This window comes from Leishmania infantum, chromosome 36, assembly GCF_000002875.2.
Source record: "Leishmania infantum JPCM5 genome chromosome 36".
Lineage (NCBI taxonomy): Eukaryota > Euglenozoa > Kinetoplastea > Trypanosomatida > Trypanosomatidae > Leishmania > Leishmania infantum.
In genome coordinates, this window is record NC_009420.2 from 349326 (window position 1) to 375331 (window position 26006).

The 26006-nt window shown below is 59.0% G+C and overlaps 4 protein-coding genes across 4 annotated transcripts; all 4 read left to right on the forward strand.

Annotated features, from left to right (window-relative positions):
• Positions 1–2314: 2314 nt before the first annotated feature.
• On the forward strand, positions 2315–4063 carry LINJ_36_0980 (RNA editing complex protein MP67; the record flags this gene model as incomplete). The annotated part of the gene is made up of 1 exon (XM_001469474.1): positions 2315–4063. The coding sequence occupies one exon, from the start codon at positions 2315–2317 to the stop codon at positions 4061–4063; it is 1749 nt and encodes a 582-aa protein (XP_001469511.1).
• Positions 4064–9134: 5071 nt separating this feature from the next.
• Positions 9135–9635, forward strand: LINJ_36_0990 (putative 40S ribosomal protein S18; the record flags this gene model as incomplete). The annotated part of the gene is made up of 1 exon (XM_001469473.1): positions 9135–9635. The coding sequence occupies one exon, from the start codon at positions 9135–9137 to the stop codon at positions 9633–9635; it is 501 nt and encodes a 166-aa protein (XP_001469510.1).
• Positions 9636–10625: 990 nt separating this feature from the next.
• LINJ_36_1000 (putative 40S ribosomal protein S18) lies at positions 10626–11087 on the forward strand (the record flags this gene model as incomplete). The annotated part of the gene is made up of 1 exon (XM_001469472.1): positions 10626–11087. One exon carries the CDS (start codon positions 10626–10628, stop codon positions 11085–11087), a length of 462 nt encoding a protein of 153 aa, XP_001469509.1.
• A 1772-nt stretch (positions 11088–12859) lies between these two features.
• LINJ_36_1010 (putative dynein heavy chain) lies at positions 12860–25378 on the forward strand (the record flags this gene model as incomplete). Its single annotated transcript, XM_001469471.1, has 1 exon — positions 12860–25378. The coding sequence occupies one exon, from the start codon at positions 12860–12862 to the stop codon at positions 25376–25378; it is 12519 nt and encodes a 4172-aa protein (XP_001469508.1).
• Between the last annotated feature and the right edge of the window lie 628 nt (positions 25379–26006).

A 26006-nucleotide genomic window follows, 5' to 3' on the forward strand; every position in this document is an offset into this window, starting at 1 on the left:
CGACGGGACTTCCATGAGAAAATGTTTTTTTTTTCTTTTTTGAATTGTCATTGTCTCGCTCTGTGTGTGTGCGTGCGTGGTGGCGCTCTTCTCTCCGCGTTTTCTTTCGGCTTCATGGTGGAGCTTTTTTTTTTCTTGGTCTACTGACGCTTTCATCGTTCTCTGCCCCCTGACGACGGGAGAGGGAGGAGGCGGGGCCGTGGGGGGGGTGAGAGCGATGTATCGCTACGGATGCTGGCGTTCAGGCTCCGGATAGCGTTGCGTCGGAGAGCGCTGCGAGCGTGCACACGCTTGTACCATCCATGTGATGGGCAGAGCGTCAGCGTGACTGGAACGTATCCCACCGCCGACCCTCACTGCGTAGTGGTGTGGGGAACCTGAGCGTCACCGCGAAGGACGCGCTACGTGGCGACCGGCACTGTGGGAGCGGCTGTGATGCGATGACCGAGTCCGCGCATTAGCAGCAGCGCATGTGCCGACGGCCGCTTCTCACCATGTGGAGGGACCCCCTGACGGGCCGAGGTTGAGTGTAATTCGACTTGTGTTTCATGGAATGGTATGAACTGATTAAAATTTCTTTTGCTCGGCTGCTGCGTGCGCGCCAGTGAAGCCTCCCTTCCTCTTGCGCACATATCGGTCTCACCAAAGACGTAATGCGAACGCAGTTGGTGTGAGTGGTGATTTAGAGAACGTGCGAATAGCGAGAGGGGCACGAGCCACTGCCCCACTGGCCACTGAAGTCGCTTTTCAACCGCGGGAGAGGATGCGAAGAGCGCAGAAGAATGCAAGCTAGGAGCAGTTCGCGCGGCGCACTCGCATGATGTTGCGTATACCTTTTCTTTCGCATCTTCCCAGTAGACCTTTCTCCCGTGATCGCGCTCTTGCTCACGGTGCATCTGTGTGTGGGCGCAGACGTAGCGCCTCTTGTCGAACCCTCACCTTCGCCACCCCGTTCATAGTGCAGTCCGTTTCTTTTGTTGTTGTGTTCCCGTGAAGTATTCATGTCGAAGCGGCGTGCTTCTCCGTTTACTTTTCGGCACCGCTGCCTCTCCGTTTGCGCTTTTGTGACAGTGGGTAATTCGACCCCGCCCGCCCCCCTCCTTGTGCCTCTACGGGGTCACTCTTCTTCGAGGCTTGCGCGTTCAACACACGTGTGTGCTGCCGTCTCGTCCTCTGCGCGGTCGACGCGTTCCTGCGTTGGCGCATACGAATCTATACGGGTGTGTCTGTCGGGTACGCTGATGAGCGCAGCTGCAGTTCCGAATGACAACCGCAGTACGGCTCCGAGGGCAATGGCTGCAAGGAGACCGAGCACTGCTTTTTTTTTTCGCAAATGACATAGACCGCACGACTATCCCACCTCGCTAAAACGGAAAGCAAAGAGAGCAGGACCGTTCACAGGTGCAGGCCAACAACAACAAAAGACACACACACACACACACGCACACTGAAAAGACCGAACAAACTGCACGCGAGGGGGCAGCGACGCCCACCGACCCTCCCTCCGCATGCTGTAGCCCTCTTAGGGGAAGAGAGTGGACGGCGCAAACGGCGGAGAGATACAACTTCGTCAAAAATGAGAACGAGAAGATGGGAATGGCCGCGACGCTGATGGCGCATGCTTTGTGGATGACGTGGGTGGCTCCACTTCATTTCTTTTCTCATGTTGCTTTCCATTGTGATGTCGCGTTCACATGTGTGCATCTCGCTTCTTTCCCCCTCTCCCACCTTCCCATACCGATCTCTCGCTTTTCTCTCCACTTTTTCTACCTTTCCGGCTATCTTTATTGCCGTCCTCCCCCCTCGTCCGCTCACCTGGAGGGAGGGATCTACGAGCACACAACTTTGACGGACCGAAGGTACCCCATTGCACCTGTATTAACGCCAGAAACTCTATTGCGAGCGCCTCTGACACGCGCCGGAAGCGTGATCGCGCGTGCGCATGCACGGCGTTGCGGCGGTGATCGCAAGGCGGGAGCTAGTACGGCACACATGTTTCCTATACCTCCCCTTGCCACCTTTATTCCTTTGCCGAACCTGCGGGGCTGCACGAAGACTGATTCGATTGCACGATTTGAGACGAAAGGAGGGGAGCCGCCTGCCCCCTCCCCCTCCCACCGAAAAAAAAAAGGCTGTGCAAGCCTGAATATACTTTCTGGCGCAGCCGATGCGTCTTCGCCGCACTTCTGCGTGGCGGGCGCTTTGCCATATCCCTGATGCTTTGCGCACGCATCGTCGTGACTTGGTTTCGGTGACATGCTCATCGTCATCGCGGCCGCCGCCACGTGAGGTCGCGAAGCTTTTTTCCAGCCCCATGGTGCGGGAGTGGTGGGTGAACGCTGCTCAAGAGGCGGTCATCTCCCGGAAAGCCATCAGTCGGGCAGAGCGCATTGTGACGGAGGCCGACGATCCGCGCTCCGGTAAGAGGCACTTCTACGACAGTGATGCCCGACTCTGCCTCGTGTGCAACGCGCGTCTGGAGGGCAGCTACAGCACGCACAGCCACAGCGTCGACCACAAACCGCGCGTTGCACTTTTGAAGCGCACAATCGGTATGATTCTCACATTTCTTGAGCAGGCCGCCTCATCGCCGTCGCTGCCGCCGCCGCAGGAGTCGGACTCGTCTTACTCGCTGGCTGGCAGCAAACGCTTCTCAAGGTCAGTGTCAACTCACACAGGAACACCTGCCGCCCCAGCCCCTTCTTGCTTCCACGCCTTGTATGCCGAGTCACCGCTGTTTGCTGAGGACGGCGTGCCAAGCCGCGCGCTCCTCTATCACCGCCCGCTCACGCTACGCGAATTCGACCTGGTAGATGTGATCATGCGACGCTGGTGGAACACCTTGCATAATCCACCACCTAGGCGGGGTAGTCTTTCCTTTGACCGCCTCCTCTCGCTTTCCTCGACTGAGCTGCAGATGCGGCGATGGCGTGTGCGCTACCTACTCCACTTTCTCAAGTCGCGTGGGGTTCTCCGCTCTTGCCTGACACTGAGGTCCGACCAAGTGAATGAGGCGCCGTCACCCAACGAGCGTATTCATCGTGGTGAGGCCTTTGAGCGGCTCGAGATGGTTGGTGACTTTTTCTTCAAGAGCCTCACCCCCGACCGAATGCACACCGTCTTCCCGGCCGATGAGGGTGGACTTACAGCTGAACTCCAGTACTTTGAGCGGGCCTTGGATTCGAATCACGGTCTGCTGGCCATCTATGACTACCTCGGTCTGGATGACATCGCTGGCTGCTTTTTAGCCAACAACAAGGCAAAGGCCGACGTTGTAGAGGCCGTCATTGGTGAACTGAAGGTTCTGCTGTGGTCGACCGAGGTGGTGTGGGGCATGGAGTACTACGCCGTACCTGGGGAGCGCGCCACGCATGTCTACCTGCGAGCGTTGGTGGCGCACACCATCGCCGAGCTGGGGCACACGGTGCTGATGTGGCAGCTGGAGAGTACGCTACGCAATTGCCGCGACTTCATTCTCAAGCACACCGTGGAGGAATACTTGGGCGCCGAGAAAGGGAACGAGCGTCGTGCAAGCGGAGGAGGGGACGAGTGCGACGTCCCCGCGGACCTTCCAAAGTACGCACCGCTGCCGCCGTTGCTCGCGTGGAATCGGCGCCGCCCGGGCGTGTCGGTGCGGAGGGGTGAGGTGCCGTTCGCAAGTAAACGGTCTCGAAGCAGCATACCGCCGTCTCCTCAAGACCCGCTTCGCAGACTCGCCCCGACTGCGAGCTGCATTCCGGAGGCTATTCGGGATCACTACGCCGTCGGTCGAAAAAAGTGGAGCTCATGTGCCTGTAAAGCAGCCATTCAAGCCCTCTGTGGCTCCCTCACACAAACTGCGCTACAGCATGGCAATGGCCACACCGCTGACGCTCTATCGTCGAACTCAACGTCGGCATCGTTGCCCCTCTCTCCACAACCGCAGCCGTCCCCAACCGCGCCGGCGTCCGCGGGGGCCCCTCGCAGTGTGCTACGGACTCTGGTGACTGCGAATTGCGTGGTGATTCGTAATTCGGCCCCGCTCCTCGCTAGAAACACGTTGACTAGAAGGGTGGCCGAGTAGCACTGCTGCACCCCTTCGCTCTCGCTTTTCGGATATGGCGTCCCCTTTCGCCCTTGCGAGTGGTGCGCCTTGTATTTGCACTGCACAGGTTTGCGAGGGCGAAGAAACGAGGAGAAACGAAGCACCGAGCGGGGCAGCGCGGCACTGTGTTCGCGGAGCGGCGGAGGATGAGCGAGAGGCGGTGCAAACGGTATTCCTTTCTGCACGCATGCACGCATCTATTTATGTGTGCCTCTCGATCTTTTGCAAGTTGCGTCGTCTCTCGTGGCCGTCGTGTGCCCGCTGCTCCTCGCGGTGTAAAGTGGACTGTGGCCCTTCCTACTCCCTTCCTCTGCCACGAATGCGAACACATAAAACGGTGTCTGCTTCCCAGTGCCCTCGCTGAAAGGTCTCTCTGTTCTTTCGAAGACAGGGGATGTATCAGTCTTTGCCGCCTTGTAGGGGCCCGCACCTGTCATCCTTCTCAGCATGCATCTGTGCACCTCTCTCTCTCTCAGGCCCACTCCGCGCCTCGCCATCGATGACTTGTCCCTCCATCTTTGTCGCTCCTCTCTCTCTCTGCTTTCTCTCACACCACCCTCAATCTCCTTGCCTCTCTGTCATGGCTGTGTAGCGCATCCCTGCTATCGAGGTCTCGCACCAGCGTTCTCTCTCTCTCGCCGTTCGCATTCTTTCTGTGCGCCTGCCCCAACACTCGAATCTTTTCACGCCGCCATCGCGTTTGGACCCCCCCTTCCCTCCCCTTCCATCTGCCTAGAAACGAACGACTCACGCATACACGCGCACACGCACGCGTACGCCAACGCTCAGGCTTTGGCTACCGTGATTTTCATACACTGGGCTTGCCCGCACGCCCACTCGCATTCGCATCCTCTGCTCTTTACCGCGAAGATCGGCGTATATCTTTCCGTTGCTCTGTCTCCCTCCCGTTTTCTCGCATCATCTTTCCGTTGTGGTTTCGTCTGTTCCGTCGGTGCCGTTCACGCTGCTACCTCTTGCGGTTCATCAGTGTAAGCGAGGACGCTCACACGAATACAACAAACAAGAGCCGCCCTCGGGCCTGCGCCCTCTCCCCTCTCCATTTCTTTCCCTCTGCGGTTCAGGCCCGCGTTTTGCTCGACTTTGTCTCATCGGCCTCTCCCCACGTGTTTTCTTTTACGTTACGTTTCGCTATCGTTTATCGCTTTTCTTTCCCTTTTTCTTTTCCTGCTGCTGCTCATCTACGCAGCCACCCACCTCCTCACTCGCCATCTCTCCCACTTGTACTTTTCTTCGACTCGCTCTCTCTCTAACTCTGTCAGAGCACATTAGCAGGCAAACGCATGCGCCACAATGAAGATCCCTCTTCAGTCTACGCTTTTTGTTTGCCTGTTTGGCACGTTGTCCGCACTCGTCGCATCGGTGCTCATCTTGGGATCTGCTGACATGTCGAGTGTGCGGGCAAGCCAGCGAATGGCACGCATGTGCGGTAATCTTGGATCCTGCATCCGTATCCACTCTGGTCCGATCGATTCTATTCTCATCGGCGACATTGACTTTGACCGCGACACCGTGGGTGACGTTATCAAGCGCATCCCGCCCTGGTTCGGCAGTCAGACCCGCCCGCTTGCCCTCACTGTGCACAATGTGCCGTTAAAGGAGGAGTCGACACTGCGCGCGCAAGGGCTGATGGCCGCCTCTTACATTTGCCTTGCCTCGATAAAGGAGTTGCGCGTCGATACGGAGACGTGAATGCTGCGCTCTGCAGTGGCCGGGACGATAAGCACCGCAAGACGCTTGGTTGTGTGTCTGTCAAGTGAAACAAAAGGCGGTTGCATCCTATTTCTTTTTTTTTCCGTGTGTGTGCGTGCGTGGTGGCGCTCTTCTCTCCGCGTTTTCTTTCGGCTTCATGGTGGAGCTTTTTTTTTTCTTGGTCTACTGACGCTTTCATCGTTCTCTGCCCCCTGACGACGGGAGAGGGAGGAGGCGGGGCCGTGGGGGGGGTGAGAGCGATGTATCGCTACGGATGCTGGCGTTCAGGCTCCGGATAGCGTTGCGTCGGAGAGCGCTGCGAGCGTGCACACGCTTGTACCATCCATGTGATGGGCAGAGCGTCAGCGTGACTGGAACGTATCCCACCGCCGACCCTCACTGCGTAGTGGTGTGGGGAACCTGAGCGTCACCGCGAAGGACGCGCTACGTGGCGACCGGCACTGTGGGAGCGGCTGTGATGCGATGACCGAGTCCGCGCATTAGCAGCAGCGCATGTGCCGACGGCCGCTTCTCACCATGTGGAGGGGCCCCGTGCCAAGGCCGCCGATTGGGTGAGCGGCGTTGTGCTTCGCGTTGTATGGCAGAGTGAAAACGCGAAAGCACAGCTGGTGCTCCGTGTGTGCCAGGGTGTGTGCGCTGTCTCTCTGTGCTCGACGGCCGTAACGGCCATGTCTCACGAGGACAACGCCGACTCACCTTGTCTCCTGCCCCTTCCCCCGCTTATATGGCGTCGGCCTTTCGAGTAAGAACCCGCTTTTGTAGTTTTGTTTATTTCTGTGTCATCGGTCGAGTATGAGAGGCGGGTGCAGCTGCCTCCCTCCCTCCCTTCCCTACCGCGCCTCCCCGGGCAGCCCGACGACTGCTGACTTTGCTTATAATGTGTTCATGCGTGCGTGCTTGTCGCGTGTCCGTGTTTCCTCCGCTTGCGGTAGTTTTATCGGTGTTGCCGTTGTGCCTTTCCTTGTTGAACCCACCCCACCGCCCGCGCAGTCTGTATCCATGTATCGGATATGTCCCGAATGTGCACTGGGAGCTGCGTGTCATGCCTCTTCCTCACCCTCACTCCTACGCAGAGCCATCCGCCATTTGTCGTCAGCACTTCTCGGCAACGAGAAGCCTCGGTAGGCCAAGCGCACAAAAAAGGGCGTTGAGCGGCGCCGCATGGGAAGACGTTAGCTGCTTTGAGCAGCTGTGACCACTCACATAGTGGCAAGCGCTCAAAGGACTGCAGGAAGGGACGCTTGCTGAGTCCACGTCTTACGCCATGATGAGCTTCCCTACTCTTTTTTTTGGCGAGGAGGAGTGGAGGTGTGTGTGGTGCGGCACGTCGGCGACACTCCGCAACAAGAGCATGAACAACGACAAAGATAATAGTGGACCCGCTTCACACTTCATCTCTATACAGTTATATGCGCTGTCGACTTGTTTTTACCTATGATTTTCTAATTGTCAAGTTCCCGAAGGAATGCATGTCATCCTCCCCTTCCTTCTCCCCCCCATGTCTCTATGGGGCACCAAAGCTTTCGCTTTTACGAGTGCTTGACTTCTTTTGTTACACCGCTTTTTTTTTCGACCATTTCGCCTCTATCCTCCTCTCCCTCTCCCTGTGCAAGTGCCGGTGTGTGCTCGTTGCGTGGCTTAATCCGCAAAAATCGCATCAACAGTGGAGCGAAGGAACGAAAATCACAGTGCTGTGGTTGGTGTGGACGGGCTGATGACGTTGCCGTTACCCTTGCTTCTGCCGCGCTCTCGTGGTCTACTCCACTGCTTGTGTTATCCGACCTCTCACTGATCTCGATCTAGCAGGGATCTGTGTCCTCCAGAGCTATGCACACCCGCAAGCACCGTCTTTTTTTGTTTGCGCCGTACCCGAAGGCTTACTATCGTCTTGCTCCCTGCCTTTTGAACGGTGAAGGAGAACCCGTCTCGGTTCATGGTGAGGCGCGAGCGAAAGAGGAGTTGGGAGAGAGGGTGAGGGTGCGAGACTCAGACGAGGGGTACAGATGGGAAAAAAAAGTTCCTTGTCGGACCGCCCCTCTCACGCCTTATCCCTTTTAAAAGGGAAAGTTTGCGTTTCCTGCTTTGTTTTTCGTTTTTTTTTTAAGTTCTTCAAAACAGTTTTTGTGTGTGTTTGTACGTGCGTGAGGAACTGCCATTCTCTCTATCGTCACCACGCTCCCGTTCCGGTAAGCGAGTGTGGAGGTGTTGTGAGCCCACTCGCCCTAGCCAGCGCCATCTTGGTTACAACTCGCTTGTCGTTACGCTCTCGCCTTTTCTTTTTTACTTCACGGCCGTCAAAGATGCTCAGTCCTTCGATGTCGGGGTGTAACGGTCTGTATAGGTCCATGGACACCTATGTGTGCGTGCATGTTATTCATTCTCGGACCTCCTTCCGTTCCACCGTTGTGTCCTTCGTAGCTTTCTTTTTTGGAAAGTCTCTTCCTCGCGGTACGGTGGGGGGGGTGTCTGTAGAGGAACATGTGGAGGAAGGCATCTTTAGATTCAGCAAAGAGAGGGGGACGGCCGAAGAGTCACATTTGCCTTGTGCAGTATCTTTTTGTGGGCCTTGCGTGGGCGCCTTCTGCTTTGACCGCATTGGTGAGGGACATGCCGCTAGGAATAAAAAAAAAGAAAACGAACCTCGTTACCCAATGGCCTGGTGCGCGGAAGCCGAGCGTCACGAAGGCAAAAAGGTGTTCACGGTGCACGACAGCGCGTACAGCTGAACAGGCGATAAGGGCTTGAACGAAAGTCAAAAGAAAAAGAATAGATGGCACTGAAAGCGGAACGAAAAGAAAGAGCGGTGAGGTAGTTTGGTATGGCCAACACAAACTCAAAGACAGCAAACTTCTCATGCAGGCGCCGTGTAGCGTCGCCTTCGGTTTGCTGTCGCACAGGAAAACAAGAGGTCACGCTATCACCTCTCCAGCACTGCTGCAGCATCTGTTTCGGGATCAGTATCGGTTGCAACACGCACGCAAACACATAGGATTGCCAGCAGAGGCGAAGGTGATTCTACTCCGGTAACGGCTGTTTTCGTCCGCGTATTCATTCTGACTATCTCAGGTGAACTGCGGAGCACCACCTCCGTTGCCAAGAGGAGGCAAAAGCGCTTCCGCGGCTCTGCTCCCTCTCTGCGCCTGCAGTGCGCACACGTGCCCGCATGCTCACCAAGGCCTTTCCCTCCCTGTTCTCCCCGCTTCTCGTTCCTGCTAAACGCCACGGTGTGCGAAAATATCGCGCACCCTCAACTACACCTTCCTCCTTGCTCGGTGCCACTACGCACCACACGTGACGCTGCCCTGTTTTCTGCTTTTCCATGCAACCCTTCCTGAAACTACTCGCAGAGTATCCAAGGATGTCTCTGACGCTTATCCCTGATCACTTCCAGCACATTGTGCGGCTGCTCAACACGAATGTGGAGGGCAAGCGCAAGGTGCCGTTCGCGCTGCGCATGGTGAAGGGCGTTGGCATCCGCTTTGCCTACCTGGTGTGCAAGAAGGCCGGGATCGACGTGGAGCGCCGCGCGGGCACTCTGACCGCGGAGGAGCTGGAGAAGATCGCCGAGATCATCGCCGATCCCGCGAAGTTCAAGATCCCGGACTGGTTCCTGAACCGTCAGCGCGACCCCAAGACCGGCAAGACGGAGCACCTGTCCAGCTCGATGGTGGACACCCGCCTGCGCGAAGACCTTGAGCGTCTGAAGAAGATTCGCGCGCACCGTGGCGTGCGTCACGCCTACGGCCTCCGCGTGCGCGGCCAGCACACGTGCACGACTGGCCGCCACGGCAAGACGGTCGGCGTCTCTCGCGGCAAGTAAAGTCAGGATGGTGTACCGCGTTTGGCTCCTCCTCCGCTCCTTACCTGGTGCCGGACTACCGCCCATGAGGCCGCCCGCTCCACGTTGCGTTTCTCAGCGTTAACGGCGGCTGTAACGGGAAGCAGGTCTGCGCTGACTCAACGGTTTACGGAGACAATGCTGGGAATGGAGTGGCTACATTGAGGTTTGCGTTACTCGGTGCAGTCGACAGAGCATCTTTGGTTACGTTTTTATTGTTTTTAATTTCGCGTCTTCTTTCATTCGACCACCGCGACAAGACATTGAATATGTGAAAGGCAGCCACACTCGTGCGCGTACACTCAGAGGAGGCCATACCCAGAAAACCCTCTGCTTGCAGCGGCGTATGCCAAGTTTGTGGTTGCTTCTATGTGGCTGCCGTGGTACCATTGCACCCTCTCGTCCTCTTCTGACTCTTGCGTTCCTTCTCTGTTGTCTCCTGTGTTGCCCAGCGGATTAATAGCCTGGCATTGCGCGGGAAAAAAATCTGCTTGGAAGTCGCATACACTGCCGGAGGAGAGAGCGAGAGGGGTCAGGATTGTCAGAAGCAGAAATCGGTGGACTGCGAGGTGGATACTCACGCCGCGCCGCTTTTGGTGACACGCCGAAACGCTTTTGCGTTCAGAAGAATCTTGTTGTTGCGCTCCATGAAGCGCACCCAGCACAACAAGGCTCCTTTACAGGCTACCATCTCTACCGCGTACTTTCACGGCGACAGGTGTTTTCAATTTTCCATGCAAACTCGTGTTGCTATCTGTTACTCCCCCAACGTTCTCCTTGTCGCCGTCCGTTTCGGCCTTTTCCCTTCATCTTGCTGCGTGTGTTTGGCTCTCTCTCTCTCCCGACGGTGCCGCCCGCTCACCTGCATTTCTGACGCTGCTGCACTCGGCCACTGGCTCTCACTTCCTCCTCCCACCCACTCACCACAAAAACAACGCAAAACGAAGAAAAGAACGGAGAACGTATCCAAGGATGTCTCTGACGCTTATCCCTGATCACTTCCAGCACATTGTGCGGCTGCTCAACACGAATGTGGAGGGCAAGCGCAAGGTGCCGTTCGCGCTGCGCATGGTGAAGGGCGTTGGCATCCGCTTTGCCTACCTGGTGTGCAAGAAGGCCGGGATCGACGTGGAGCGCCGCGCGGGCACTCTGACCGCGGAGGAGCTGGAGAAGATCGCCGAGATCATCGCCGATCCCGCGAAGTTCAAGATCCCGGACTGGTTCCTGAACCGTCAGCGCGACCCCAAGACCGGCAAGACGGAGCACCTGTCCAGCTCGATGGTGGACACCCGCCTGCGCGAAGACCTTGAGCGTCTGAAGAAGATTCGCGCGCACCGTGGCGTGCGTCACGCCTACGGCCTCCGCGTGCGCGGCCAGCACACGTGCACGACTGGCCGCCACGGCAAGACGGTCGGCGTCTCTCGCGGCAAGTAAGCTCGGTGAGCGTAAAACGCTCCCTGGGCCCTCTCCTCCTACCTCGACTCCTCGCGTCTTCTTTCTTTTCTCGTGTTACTGCTATGCGCCACTGTCCCGAGAGAAGAACGTTTCGGTATGCGGAATAAGCGCAGCTTGGGGAGCACGCGTTGGTGTGGACGGGATGGGTGAGGGAGAGGGGAGAGGCGAAGCGCGATACGTAAATCGAGTGCGTGGGTCTCTGTGTTGGTCTGCTTCTCTTTGCTTCACAGGTTGTCATGGAGAGGCTGACTCGAGTACGGACTCGCCGTTGGTGTATGTGTGTGTGTGCCCGATCTCTCTCTCTCTCGTTGCTCTTTCACGTGCGTCTTTTCGTTTTTTTTTTCATCGTTTCGCGACTCATCGCTCTGCGTCATTTTTTTTTTCGTATTTCCTCCTTAGGAAAAAGAAGCGGCCACGTACGCGATAGGAAGGGCAGATAGCGTCGGCCAGGCTCGCCCGTGACGCACGAAACATTCGCGGGCTGCATTCTCTTCCCCTCTTCAGGAGGGTTTCGACGCGTCCGCGTGTAGGCCTTGCCGATACTGCGTGTCTGCAAGCGACGCTCAGTCTCACGTACGGGCAGTCGAGAGCTCAGCGCACTCTAATGCCACTCGCTCATCGCGCGCAGAGTGGAACCCCTCATAAAGGCACAAGAGGCGTTTCAGGTGCACCGTCCTCACCTTACGGCAAATGCGAGCCGTCCGCCCATCGCATTTCTTTGCTAATCTCTCGCACCTCTTACCTCCCTCTCTTTCACCCTGTCCTCTCATGTACATCTGCACTACCACGCTCACCTCCGCGTGAACTCGTCGACTTGCTGGCCATGACAAAGGTGTCTGAGAGCGCAGCTCCCGCCGAATCACTGCAGAAGTTCTGCCTACCTCTCGGAGCATCTACCGGCAACTACACTGTCTCAGGGCACGCGAGCGAGAACGAGGAAGAGGCCAAAGAATACAGGAAGAGCTGAGGCTCGGTAGACCTGCTCGAGCCGCGTCAGTCTTTGTCCTCTTTCGCCTTTTCGCGTTCGCAGCTCCTTCTATTCCTGGCAGACACCTCAGGTGTAGTGCTGCGCCTCACCGCCTCCTCTTTTGTTTGCCTTTTTTTTTCTTTGAGGGAGAAGCAAGGAGAGCTGTGTGTGGGCGTCGTTGTCAGCTTTTTCTTGTCGTTCTCTGTTTGTGCATCATTGCACATTTTCTCCAGAGAGGGGCACGCAGACGCGTCGCCTTACACAGCAAGACCACCCTCCTACCACATACTTGCCACGAAGACGGGAAGCTGCACGCGCCATCCCCTCGAATTCAACTCTATAAGTCTGTTGTGGACTTACGCTTGTGCTCGTGTGCGTCGGCGCATTCACGCGTCTTTTTTTTTTGCTAGTGTGTGTGTGTGTTTGTGTTTTGGTTTCTTTCTTTCCACTTGGAAACGTCAGGTTTCACCTGCACCCAATCATGTCTATATCCTACGAAGAGCTGCTCGCCCTTCGACGCGCGCAAGTGGCACAAAAGCAGCAGCAGCAGCAGCAGGCCCCTGGAGCGGCTGTTTTGTCAGCTACTTCCACGACTTCAGGGGCCGGGGAAGTCACAACAGCGGCGCCTGCAACCTCGCATCTTCATAGGCCGCCGCACGCGTCTGGAAATATCACATCGTCCGCGACGCAGGCAGCTGCGTTCAGTCCCTTTTTGCGAAGGTCAGATAAAAAGGCCGCCGAGTACGCATCGGTCACCGTGGCGATCGAGCTGGAGCCGAAGGTCATGGCGACCAACCTGTCTGTGCGAGGCGAGGTGTCGCGGGCAGAGCTTCTCCAGCGCAAGCGTCAGCGCATCGATACGGGCCCTACGCTGTCAGAGCTGCTGATCGCGCGTGGCATGCACGCTGCCGCGGCAAGCGATCTGGTGGGAAACCCAGAGGACGGTAGCGCCGGAATCGCTCCTTGCGCGGCAGCCGGGGACTACGCTACGTGGCTACCCGTGGAGGCCTTTGATGACGCTTTTCGCTTCGAGGAGCTGTCCCCGGAGGACTGGGCGGCGCGTGTAGCCGCTGCTCCGTCGGGCTTGCCTTGTGTCTTCTGGAAACTGGACCATCGGCAGCACCACAAGGGAGGCATCTGGACCTCCGGGCGTGTCGTGGAGGTCGACGTGGACAAGCAGCTGTACTACGTTTTGCCAGACGACGGCAGAGACCTTCGCAGCTCCCAGAAGCAGAAGGCGGACACGTGCGGCAGCGCAGAAGACACGAGGCCGCTTGCGCTGCCACGCGTTTTCGTGTGCTTTGCCGCCGAAGATCCAGAGAACTTCGCAAACCGCTTCGCTGCTGCCCACAAGCGCCGCACCATCGCCGAGGCCGCGCTGCGCACTGAGTTGTACGTTGACTTCATCCCCCTCGACGAGTACGCCGCACTTGACCCCCTTGTTATCCGGCGCGTGCTCGATGCTGCTGTCAGTACACCCGCCCTTGTAGAGTGTGAGTCGAATCTAAACGTGGCCGGCGTACTGGAGGAGGTGCGCGCCGGGTACAGCCGCGTCATGAACGCCGATCTCTTCCACTCCATAACGCAGGGCGGCGGCCTCTCGCAACTAACGGGCCCCTCTGCAACGTCGTCGACGATGCTGTCGGCGTCGCCATTGTTCATGAGCGGCACCGCGCGTCCAGTCCCGCTCTACGGCGTCTCTTCTCACCAGGCCGAGCGCTTCACCGCCACAGTTGCGGCCTTCCGCCAGCAGTGCTTCTGGAACACCTCCCCGGCGCTTGCGGCCCTCACGCGGGCCGTGTGCCGAGCCGACGACGCCTTGCTCTCTCGGTGTGTATTTGTGCTCTACTCCACGACGAAAATGAAGCGGCCGCTGAGCCTCATGGAGCTGGAGGAGATCGAGACGACGGCCACTCGGGACTCTTTCTTGCACGCCAGGGATCAGTGGCTGACGCCGACTGCGGACATGGTGAAACGCACACTCAGCACCTTCTCCTCCACGGACCCGGTCCACTTGCACCACTACGACGTGAACACCTACGCGGGCTGTAGTACCGAGCGATACCTGCGGCAGATTCAGCTGCATATGCAGGACACCCTCCAGCATTACTTGATTAGTTCGCTGGAGGCGCTCATCCGTTTTGTCGAGCACGCCGGCGACAACCACGTCACAGTTCATGGAATGGCCCAGGTCGAGGTGACGCGCGGAGCTCACCCCGCTCCGCGGACCCCGTTCGGGGCCGACGAGCGCATTACTGCAGGCTTTCTGTTGCCCCCACCTCACCCGCTGCCGCCGTTGCTCTCTGTCGTGCTCCTGTGCACGAAGCGCGTCAGCGACGCCGGCGCGAAAGCTGCACAGGAAGCGTTGGAAACTCCGGCCACCGAGACGCAAGCTCCGAAGCCAGTCGCGGGCGACCTACCGGAGGAGGACGAGGGCAGTGCAAAGACAGAGAAGCCGTCTGCTGCGTGCCTGAGTTACAGCTGCTCCGTTGAGTCGATACGGGTATCACTGCAGGGGCTCCTGAAGCGGTGCCTGACGCAGCACAGCACTCTTCGCACGGTCGAGCGCGTCCTCTTCGACTTTCTCTACGATCCGGCCACGGCGTTTCTCAATGTACCGGCTGCGTCCAGCATGCTGATGGAGTCGTGGGTGCAGCGGATAAACGTGGTTCTCGACCGCGTCGCTGTTGCCATGAAGTCGTACAGGGAGACCTACACCCCTTTTACGGCGGTGATCGAGCTCGACTTGAACGCCTACATGGCCACCTTCGACGAGCGCTTCCCTAGCACGCGCGGCGTGGAGGCGGAGGTGCAGCGCTTCCTCACACTGCAGCAGCAGGTGCTGGATGGCATTCCTGTCTCAGCAGACTTGGGCCTCGTGCGCGTGGATTGCAGCGAGCTGCGCCGTGAATTGTCGAAAAAGTGCGCCATGGGTGCGGCCAAGGTGCTGGACGTCATGGCCGCTCGCGCTCTTCGCAAGGAGATCGAGGTGACCGATCGCTATAGCGAGCTGTACGCGACGCTGCTGAAGCCGACAGAGACACCAGAGGAGGTGGTCGCAACGAAGGACTTCATCAAGACGATTCCGGAACGTGTTGTCGACTTGGAGACGGCCATAGAAGAGTCCAAGGAGATCCACGAGCTGCTCAAGGGCTTCAAGCGCCCCCTCTCCGAGGAGGAGTTCAACAAAAAGTGGAAGGCGATCGGGTGGCCCAGTCAGCTGGACAACGCCGTCAACGAACGTGTTGAGGAGCTGGAAGAGACGAAGCGGCGCCTGCTGGCCTCCATGAACCGAGCGCAGGATCTGTTTGAACAGGAGGTTGAACGGATTCAGAAGATCGTCGAGCATTACGGTCAGCACCGCAACGCCCACCGCATGACTGAAATCGCCGAGGATGTAATGCGAGTGCAGGAGAAGATCCGTCAACTGCGTAGCCAAGCCAGCACCTTCAACACCCACGAATCACTCTTCAACATGGAAAAGACAGACTACTCGGCGGTGCACCAGCTCGCCACGGACTTCGAGCCGTACGAGGCGCTCTGGATCACCTCGGCGAGCTGGTCCGCCTCACTCAAGAAGTGGCACGAGCTGCCTTTTATGAGCATCGATGCGGACGAGGTGGAGAGGGTCGTGGCAGACACTCTTCGCATCATGAACACGTGCGTTCGCAACCCACAGTTGAGGCCGGAGTTGGTGCAGGTGGCGGAGCACACCCGCGAGAATGTGCAGCAGTTTCGTCCCCTTGTGCCAACGATCAAGTACCTGCGCATGGAAGGCATGCATGAGCGTCACTGGAGCCAGCTCTCAAAGGAGCTTGGCCAGGCCATCGAGCCGGCCGTCACGTTGCAGAGTCTCGACGACGTGGTTCGCATGAACTTGACGCAGCAAAACGATGTGCTCATGCGCATTTCCGAAATCGCGTCACGCGAGTTCCACATCGAGACGTCTCTCGCGAAGATGAAGGCGGGGTGGGCCGATATGCGGATGAGCGTCACGGCGTACAAGGAGACCGGGTGCTTAGTGATATCAAAGGATGTGGTGGACCAGACGCAGGAGAAGCTGGACGATCAGATGCTGCTGACGCAGAGCCTTTCCTTCTCTCCCTTCAAGCAGCTGTTCGAGGACGAGATCGCCAACTGGGAGACCTCTCTGAAACTCGTGCAGGACGTGCTGGATGCGTGGCTGCGGTGCCAAAAGTCGTGGCTCTACCTCGAGCCCATCTTCCAGTCGGAGGACATTTCGCGCCAGCTGCCAGGAGAGTACAAGCGCTTCCAGGTGGTGAACAAGAATTGGAAGTTTCTGACAAACAAGGCGCAGGAGGTGGATCTGACGCTCGAGTTCTGCACGACGACGGAGCGCTGTCTCGAGCTGCTCAAAGAGAACAACGACACGCTGGAGGTGGTGGAGCGGGGCTTGAACCAGTACCTCGAGAACAAGCGCGCCTCCTTCGCCCGCTTTTACTTCTTGTCTGACGACGAGCTGCTGGCGATCTTGTCGGAGGCCCGCGACCCGCAAAGGATTCAGCCGCAGTTCCGCAAACTCTTTGAGAACATTGCCCGCATCGACATGCGCAACGCCGACAACGAGATGTTTGGCATGTACTCGCAGATGGAGGAGTACATCCCATTTGCGCAGTCCGTGCTGCCGCGCAAGTACGTCGAGAACTGGCTGACGGAGATTGAGCACATGATGAAGATTTCGATCCGGCTGCAGCTGGAGGCGGGTGTGAAAAACGCGGCCACCATGAAGAGGCAGGCTTTCGTGCTGCAGTCGCCAGGACAGGTGGCGATCGCCGTGAACCAGATCATGTGGACGCACGAGTGCGAGATGTCGCTGAAAGAGCAGGGCTCGCTCGCCCCCTACATGGCGACGGCGCAGCGGAACTTGATGGTGCTGGTGGAGACGGTGCGGCTGCCGTTGACAAACCTGCAGCGGATGAACCTGAGCGGCCTCATCACGATTGAGGTGCACGCCAGGGACATCGTCGAGCAACTCGCCAAGGCCGGTGTAGACAGCATCTACGCCTTCGAGTGGGTTTCGCAGCTGCGCAGCTACTGGGAGAACAGCGACTGCGTTCTACGCCAGGTCGAGGCGCAGTTTCGCTACGGCGGCGAATACCTGGGAAACACGACGCGTCTTGTCATCACGCCACTGACCGATCGCATCTACCTGACCTTGACGGGGGCGATGCACATGTTCCTCGGGGGCGCCCCTGCCGGGCCTGCTGGCACCGGCAAGACGGAGACGGTGAAGGACCTTGCGAAGGCCGTAGCAAAGCAATGTGTGGTGTTCAACTGCCAGGAGGGTATGACGTACGCATCCATGGCCAAGTTCTTCAAGGGGCTGGCCCAGGCTGGTGCGTGGGCGTGCTTCGACGAGTTCAACCGCATCGACGTCGAGGTGCTCTCCGTCGTGGCGCAGCAGGTGTCCTCGCTGCAGGAGGCGGCGCGCACCCGGCAGTTCCGCATTCCTTTCGAGGGTACGGAGATCGTGGTGGACCCATCCTACTCCGTCTTCATCACCATGAACCCCGGCTACGCCGGCCGTACAGAGCTGCCGGATAACTTGAAGGTGCTGTTCCGCCCGGTGGCGTGCATGGTGCCGGACTACGCCATGATTGCCGAGATTCGCCTGTTCTCTTTCGGCTACTCGGACTCGCGCAAGCTGGCGCAGAAGATGGTGGCAACCTTTCGGCTGAGCTCCGAGCAGCTCTCGTCGCAGGATCACTATGACTTTGGCATGCGCGCCGTCAACACGGTCATCTCGGCGGCTGGCCTGATGAAGCGTGAGCACCCCGATGAAGCCGAGGACGTGTTGCTGCTGCGAGCGCTACGCGACTCGAACGCGCCAAAGTTCCTGGAGGAGGACCTGCTCTTGTTCGACGGCATCACCTCCGACCTCTTTCCAGGCGTGGAGCTCATTCCAGCCGGCTACGGTGACTTCCTCGCCGCACTCGAGGCGAAGGCCTCCTCGATGCGCCTGCAGCCGACGGAGATGTTCGTGAAAAAGTGCGTGCAGTTGTACGAGATGAGCGTGTTGCGCCATGGACAGATGGCGGTGGGCCCGACGATGGGTGGCAAGACGAGCGCCACACGCGTCCTGCAGGCGGCGATGACGCACCTGCGAAAGGAGTTGAAGAGCACCAAGTTCGCGGAGGTCAAGACGTACTGCTTGAACCCAAAGTCGATCATGATGGCCCAACTCTACGGCGGCTTTGACGAGGCGACCGGGGAGTGGCGGGACGGGATCATCGGCGAGGTTTTTCGCCTGGCCGCTCGCGACACAACCGACGCGCGGCAGTGGATCATCTTCGACGGCCCGGTCGACGCGCTTTGGATTGAGTCGATGAACACGGTGCTGGATGACAACAAGAAACTGTGCCTCATCTCCGGCGAAATCATCGCGATGACGCCGTACATGAACTGCTGGTTCGAGGTGGAGGACTTGGCGGTCGCCTCGCCGGCTACGGTCTCGCGCGCCGGTATGATTTACCTTGAGCCGAACACGTGCGTTGGCGTGCGCAACTTTATCCTTAGCTGGCAACAGTACAGACTCCCCGTCACAATGGACCCGTACAAGGAGTATCTGCAGGAGTTGTGCGAGCAGCTCTTCCCATCGCTCATTCATTTTGTGCAGACGGAGGTGACCGAGTACAGTCCGTCCACCTGGCCCAACTTGGTGGTGTCCTGCTTCAACCTATTCGACTGCTTTATGTCGCCCTACACCCCGACGCGCACGTACGAGGTGCCGCAGGACAAGCTAGACTTGCTGCGCGAGATTCACCTGCATCTCCTGATCTTCTCCGTTGTGTGGTCCTTCGGCGCCACTGGCGACCGGCCAAGCCGACAGCGGTTTGACAAGTTCCTGCGCGACGAGCTGCGGCTGCGCAACGTCAACATCGAGCTGCCTGTCATTGGATGCTTGCAAGACTACCAGTTCATCCCGGAGGAGCGACGCTGGATCGCGTGGGCGGAGCGGCTGCCGCCGTTTACGACACAGGTGACGCAGAGCAATTTCTCCGATATCATCGTTTTGACGGCTGACGTGGCACGGTACAAGTACGTGAACCGAATCCTTCTGGAGCACTCGTACCACACCCTCTGCTGCGGCCCCACCGGCACGGGCAAGACCGTGCTGATGCGGCAGCTGCTGATGCACGAAATGCCGAAGGAGTGCACGCCGATCTTCTTCACCTTCTCGGCCCGCACAAGCGCGAATCAGACACAGGACCTCATCTTCTCCAAGTTAGAGGTGCGCAAACGCGCGTCACCCCAGGTGTGGGGTGCCCCGCTGAACCGCAAGTTTATCATCCTCGTTGACGACATGAACATGCCGCTCAAGGAGCAGTACGGCGCGCAGCCGCCGATTGAGCTGCTTCGGCAGTTTATGGACTACAAAGGGTGGTACGACCGCCGCACTCGCGAGTTCTTTTCGATTGTGGACGTGGTGCTGGCCGGCACGATGGGGCCACCCGGCGGCGGCCGCCATTTTATCACGCAGCGCTTCCTGCGGCACTTTCATCAGATTGCTTTTCCTGAAATTGAGGACGACAGCATGAGCCGCATCTTTCTTTCACTGCTGGAGAGCTACTTTTCACTCTTTGCCGAGGACGTGCGTGGAAAGCTCTCCGCGGTCGTGATGGCGTCCATCGAGGTCTTCAACACCGCCGTCAAAGAGCTCAAGCCGACCCCTGCCCGTCCGCACTACCTGTTCAACCTCCGCGATCTGGCGAAGGTGATGGACGGGCTTACGAACGCGACCCCTGCGACGGTGAAGACGGTGCCGGAGCTGGTCCGACTGTGGCTACATGAGGAGATGCGAACCTTTCAAGACCGCCTGACGAACGACGCGGACAGGGCTTGGTTCCAGGAGCTGCTGGGGAAGCAGTTGCACAAACACCTGAAGCTGTCGATGAACGATGTCACGCAACGTCATCGCGGCGACGGCTGCGCAGCCGCCGACAGCAAGAACCCGCAGACACCGGCAGCAGACATGAACACGCTCATGTTTGTGGACTTCATGGGCGGCAAGTCAGAGCAGCGCATCTATCAAGAGGCGGCCGACTTCGACGCCGTGGTCAAGACGCTCGAGCAGCAGCTGCGGGATTACAATCAGCAGTGCATCGGCGGCCGTCAGCTAGACCTGGTCATGTTCGCCGACGCTGCGCAGCACGTGTGCCGCATTGCGCGTGTACTGCGCAAGCCAAACGGGCATGCGTTGCTTCTCGGCGTCGGCGGCTCTGGCCGTCAGTCGCTGTCCCGCCTTGCCGCTCACCTGAATGAGTACGAGCTCTTCCAAGTCGAGATCGCGAAGGGGTACACCATGAACGCCTGGCGCGAGGACGTGAAAGCGGTGCTGCAGCGCGTCGCACTCCAAAAGAAGCAGGTGCTTTTTCTCTTCGCCGACACCCAAATTGTGCACGAGGCCATGCTCGAGGACGTGAACAACCTTCTCAACTCCGGTGAGGTGCCGAACCTCTTTGTTGGCCAGGAGCTGGAAGACCTACTGAACTCGATGCGGCACGTCTGCGTGGCGGAGGGGCTGCCGGTGGATAAGGTCACCATCTTCGCCCGCTTTGTGCGCAGCTGCCGCAGCCAGCTCCACATCTCTCTCTGCATGTCTCCGCTGGGCGAGGTCTTCCGAAGCCGTCTGCGTATGTTTCCGGCACTCGTGAACTGCTGCACTGTGGACTGGTTCTCGGCGTGGCCGCAGCAGGCGCTGAGGAGCGTGGCACGCAACTACTTCGCCATGGTGCCGCTGCTCGCGCAGCAGGCAAAGGCAGTGGAGGCGTGCACGGAGGTGTGCGTGCGTATCCACGTGAGTGTCGACGCCGTCTCTGTCCGCTTCCTCGCCGAGACGCAGCGGCACAACTACGTGACGCCTACGTCGTTCCTGGAGCTGCTGCACACCTTCCGCGCGCTCATGGAGACGCAGACGGAAAAGAACCAGACCACAAAGGACCGCTTCATCAACGGCTTGGCCAAGCTTCGCGAGACTGAGGACGCCGTAGCCGAGCTGCAGCAGACGCTGTCGCAGAGTCAGCCGGCGCTGCTGGAGAAGAATGAGTCCATCAGGGCCCTCGTCGCCGAGATGGAGTTGCAGACAACTGAGGCGGAGAAGACAAAGAAGGAGGCGCAGAAGGAGCGTGAGGCAGTGGCGACGATGCAGGCCGAGTGTGCTGCCATCGAGGGCGCGGCGCAGGAGCAACTGGCCGAGGCGCTGCCGGAGCTGGACCGTGCTCTGGAGAGCCTCAAAAACCTCAAATCGTCGCAGATTACGGAGGTGGCCGGCTACAAAGCACCCACCGCCGGCGTTGTCATGACGATGCAGGGCATCTGTATTCTGTTTCAAATCAGGCCGCAGATGCGCGCCGCGAGCCTGATGGAAAAGAAGCCGGACTTCTGGGCTACCGCCAAGGAGCAGCTCCTCAACAACCCGAACCTGCTGCTACAGCGGCTTATCCAGTACGACAAGGAGAACATACCCGAGAAGCTGATCCAGGCAGTGATGCCCCTCGTCACGTCCGACGATTTCACTCCAAAGAAGATCGCTGGCGCCAGTCAGGCCTGTGCGGCCATGTGCCAGTGGACGCACGCCATGGTGCGCTTTCACGAGGTGAATAAGAAGGTGGCACCGCTGCGACAGGAGCTGGCGGTGGCGCAGCAGGCGAACCAGAAGGCCCAGCAGAAGCTGAAGGAGGCCGAGACGCAGCTCGCCGATGTGGCGGAGCGGCTTGCCGATATGCAGCGCCGCAAGGAGGAGGCGGAGCGGGAGCTGGAGGAGCTGGGCCAAACGGTGAAGCGGACAGCGCTGCGGCTGGAGCGTGCGGCGATGCTGATAGATGGTCTAGCAGGCGAGAAGCGCAGCTGGATGCAGTCGCTAGAGCGCATCGACGAGTCGGCCCAGTACCTGATGGGCGACATGCTGGTGGCGGCTGGCCAGATAGCGTATTGCGGGCCCTTCACCTCCGTGTACCGCGAGGAACTCCTCGAGTCGTGGGGCAAAGAACTCGACCAGCGCTCCATCTTGCATAGTGCTCAGTATTCCATCTACCACACGCTGCAGGACGCTGTGGAAACGCGGGAGTGGATCTTGAAGGGGCTGCCGATGGATACCCTATCGATTGAGAACGCCCTCTTCGCGAAGAGCGCGCGCCGGTGGCCGCTTCTGATCGACCCCCAGACGCAGGGTAACCGCTGGATCCGGAGGACGTACAAGGACTCGCTGGAGGTGGTGCGGCCAAGCCAAAAGGACCTCGTCAAGCGCATCGAGTACTGCATCCGCGCAGGGCGGCCGGTGCTGCTGGAGAACATCGGCGAGGATATTGACGCCAGCCTCAACCCTCTGCTAGAGCGACGCACCTTCATGGAGGGTGGGACGGAGATGCTTCGCATCTCCGACACGCCGATCCCGTGGAACCCGAAGTTCAAGTTCTTCATGACGACGAAACTGCCGAACCCGCACTACATCCCGGAGGTGATGGTGCGTGTGACGCTGCTGAACTTCTTCATCACCCCGCGCGGACTGGAGGACCAGCTTCTCGGCGTCGTGGTTGGACAGGAGCGCAGGGAGCTGGAAATGCGGCGCAGTGACCTGATTCAGAAGAACGCCGCGATGAAGGCCGACCTCATCAACACGCAGGAGAGCATCCTGTGCAAGCTGAAGGAAGTGCAGGGCGACGTGCTCGACGACGTGGAGCTTATTGCCTACTTGAACGAGTCGAAGGAAAAGACGCTGGAGATCACGACGCGGGTAGCCGAGGCGGAGGCTGCCGAGGTGGAGCTGACGGCGAGCCGTGAGGAGTACCGCCCCATCGCGCATCACTCTTCTTGCCTTTACTTCTGCTGCTCCACCCTCTCCAACGTCGACCCCATGTATCAGTACTCGCTGCAATGGTTCGTGCAGCTCTTCATCGCGAGCATTGAGCAGGCGAGGCGCGCCGACGACGTGGCACAGCGGCTGGAGAACTTGAAGGAGTACTTCACCTACAGCTTCTACCAGAACGTGAGCCGCTCCCTCTTTGAGAAGCACAAGCTCATGTTCTCCGTCTACCTCTGCGTGCGACTGATGGATCAGCGCGGGCAGGTGGACGCCGCCGAGTTCCGGTTCTTGCTGCAGGGCCCCACGCTCGTCGCCGACGCGAAGGACAACCCTGACCCGAGCTGGATCACACCGGCGACGTGGAACGAGTGGTGCTACCTAGACCAGAACTTCGGCCCGTTCAAGGGCCTCAAGGCGCATCTGTGTGCCCACCTGTCGCACTACAAGGAGCTCTTCATGTCCTCGGCCGCTCATCGACAGCCCATGGCCGCAGACTGGGCGGACAAGCTGACGCCAATGCAGCACTTGATGTTCCTGCGCTGCGTGCGGCCCGACAAGCTGATGGAGAGGTTGCAGGACTTTGTCTTGGCGGAGATGGGTGAAAAGTTCATCCGGCCTCCGCCGTTTGACCTGCTCACGTCCTTCAAGGACTCCGGTCCGGCAGCGCCGCTCATCTTTATCCTGTCGCAAGGTGCCGACCCCTATGACGACTGGAAGCGCTTCGCTGACGCGCAGAACATGAGCAAGAAGCTGTACGACGTATCGCTCGGCCAGGGGCAAGGTCCGCGCGCAGAGCGCATGGTGCAGGAGGGGATGGAGAACGGCTCGTGGGTTCTGCTGCAGAACTGCCACCTTGCCACGTCCTGGATGCCGACCCTGGAACGGCTGGTCGAGGCCATCACCCCAAACACGCATCCCAGCTTCCGACTGTGGCTGACGTCGATGCCAAATGCGCATTTTCCGGTGGCGGTGCTGCAGAACGGCGTGAAGATGACAAATGAGCCGCCGAAGGGGCTGCAGGCGAACGTGTCGCGCTCCATCGGCGCCTACTCTGGTGAGTTCCTGGAGAGCTGCCAGAAGTCGGTGGAGCTGAAGAAGCTCTTCTTCTCCATGTGCTTCTTCCACGCCTTGCTGCAGGAGCGTCGCAAGTTCGGCCCGCTCGGGTGGAATATCGCGTACGAGTTCACGAGCGGCGATCTGGGCTGCTGCGCGGCGCAGATAAAGATGTTCCTGGATAAGTACGCCGAGGTGCCCTACACAGTGATCCGGGAGCTGAGCGGCAACATCCACTACGGTGGACGTGTAACGGATGAGTGGGATCGCCGCACCCTCAACACACTGCTGGAGCGCTTCGTGACGCCGGATGTCATGGCGGACGGCTACTTGTTCTGCCCGCGGCTGGAGGAGTACCAGTCGATCCCTGTCACGAACCGGCAGGGGTACCTGGACTACGTCGCCTCGTGGCCGCTTAACACCAACCCGGAGACGTTCGGGCTGCACGAGAATGCCGACATCACCTGCGCCCGCACCGAGACGTTTGAGACTTTGCAGGCGATTGTACTTCTACATGGCGACGAGGGCCGCCGCGGCGACGGCGTGCCATCGTCCTCGGCAGCGGCGTCGACGCCGGATGACATGGTGAAGACGTTCGCGGAGGCCATCCACCGAAAAGTCGCCGCACCCTTTGACGTTGACCAGTTCCGCCGCAAGTACCCGACCAAGTACGAAGACTCTATGAACACGGTGTTGGTGCAGGAGGCCATCCGCTTTAACCGACTGGTGACACTTCTGCACCAGACTCTGGAGCAGCTGCCGATGGCGATCCGCGGCGAGATGGTCATGAGCAAGGAGCTGGAGGAAGTGTACCTGGCCCTGTACAACAACCAGGTGCCTGCCCTGTGGTCCGACAAGGCATACCCGAGCCTCAAGTCGCTGGGTGCCTGGGTGGATGACCTGGTGCGACGCCTCGCAATGGTGCAGAACTGGTACGCGAACGGGCACCCGAAAGCGTACTGGATTTCCGGCTTCTTCTTCCCGCAGGCCTTCTTGACGAGCGTTCTGCAGAACTACGCGCGCACGTTGCACATCTCCATCGACACCATCAGCTACGAGTTTGAATGGATGTCGACAGACCCGGCATCGGTCACGACGCCGCCGGAGGTGGGGTGCTACATCCATGGCATGTTTATCGAGGGCGCACGCTTTGACCCTGCAACGCTGACGTTGGCGGAGTCGCTGCCCAAGGTGCTCTATGAGCAGGCACCGCTGCTGTGGTTGAAGCCAGTGGTCAACCGGCTATCCCCGGCGAGCGGCATCTACGAGTGCCCACTGTACAAGACGGTGCGTCGCGCCGGCACGCTGAGCACAACTGGGCACTCAACGAATTATGTGCTGGCCGTCGAAGTTCGGACACCGCCTAAAGCGGACGCGAAGCACTGGATTCGGCGCGGCGTGGCCCTTGTGTGTGCATTAAGCGTGTAACCCGCGAATGTAGCGGAACGCCCGTGCCTCCAACGGTTTAGTGTACTTCTGTCTCTCCGTGTTTCCTCGATGGAGGTGGTGGTGGTGGGGAGTCACATGTGTGCACGCGTACGTGTACACTCGCTGGGGGGGGCACCAAAGTAAGCACAGCTTCTTTGCTCACGTTTTGCCGAGGGCGTTGTGTGTCTCCGGCCGTCTCGTGCTCCTCTCCTTCCCTGGTGAGGTCGTTTCCCCTGTTGGCTGCGCTTTTCGTTTTCCTTTGCACGCCTGGTTCTGCCGCGCGAGATGTAACGACAAGGCCAAGACAGCGATCAAGAGACGAGGTGAAACACATAAAAAAAGAGGTGAGTGATGGTGAGCGAAGACCCGACAATGTAAACACACACACACACACCGATATGCGAACACACCCACGCAGTGCCTCTCTCTTTCAAAGCCTCTTTCCCTCATGACTACCGCCACCGTCGCAACCATGGCCACGCTATCCTTTTCTTGTGCTGCTGCACCGTGCGTGTCTGTGGATGTGCGCCCTTCGCGATTGTGTTCGGCGCTGTGCTGGTCTCGTTTTATCTCCTGCACGAAGCACATGACCCACACCCGCTCAATTGCAGATCCCGACACGTCTCCC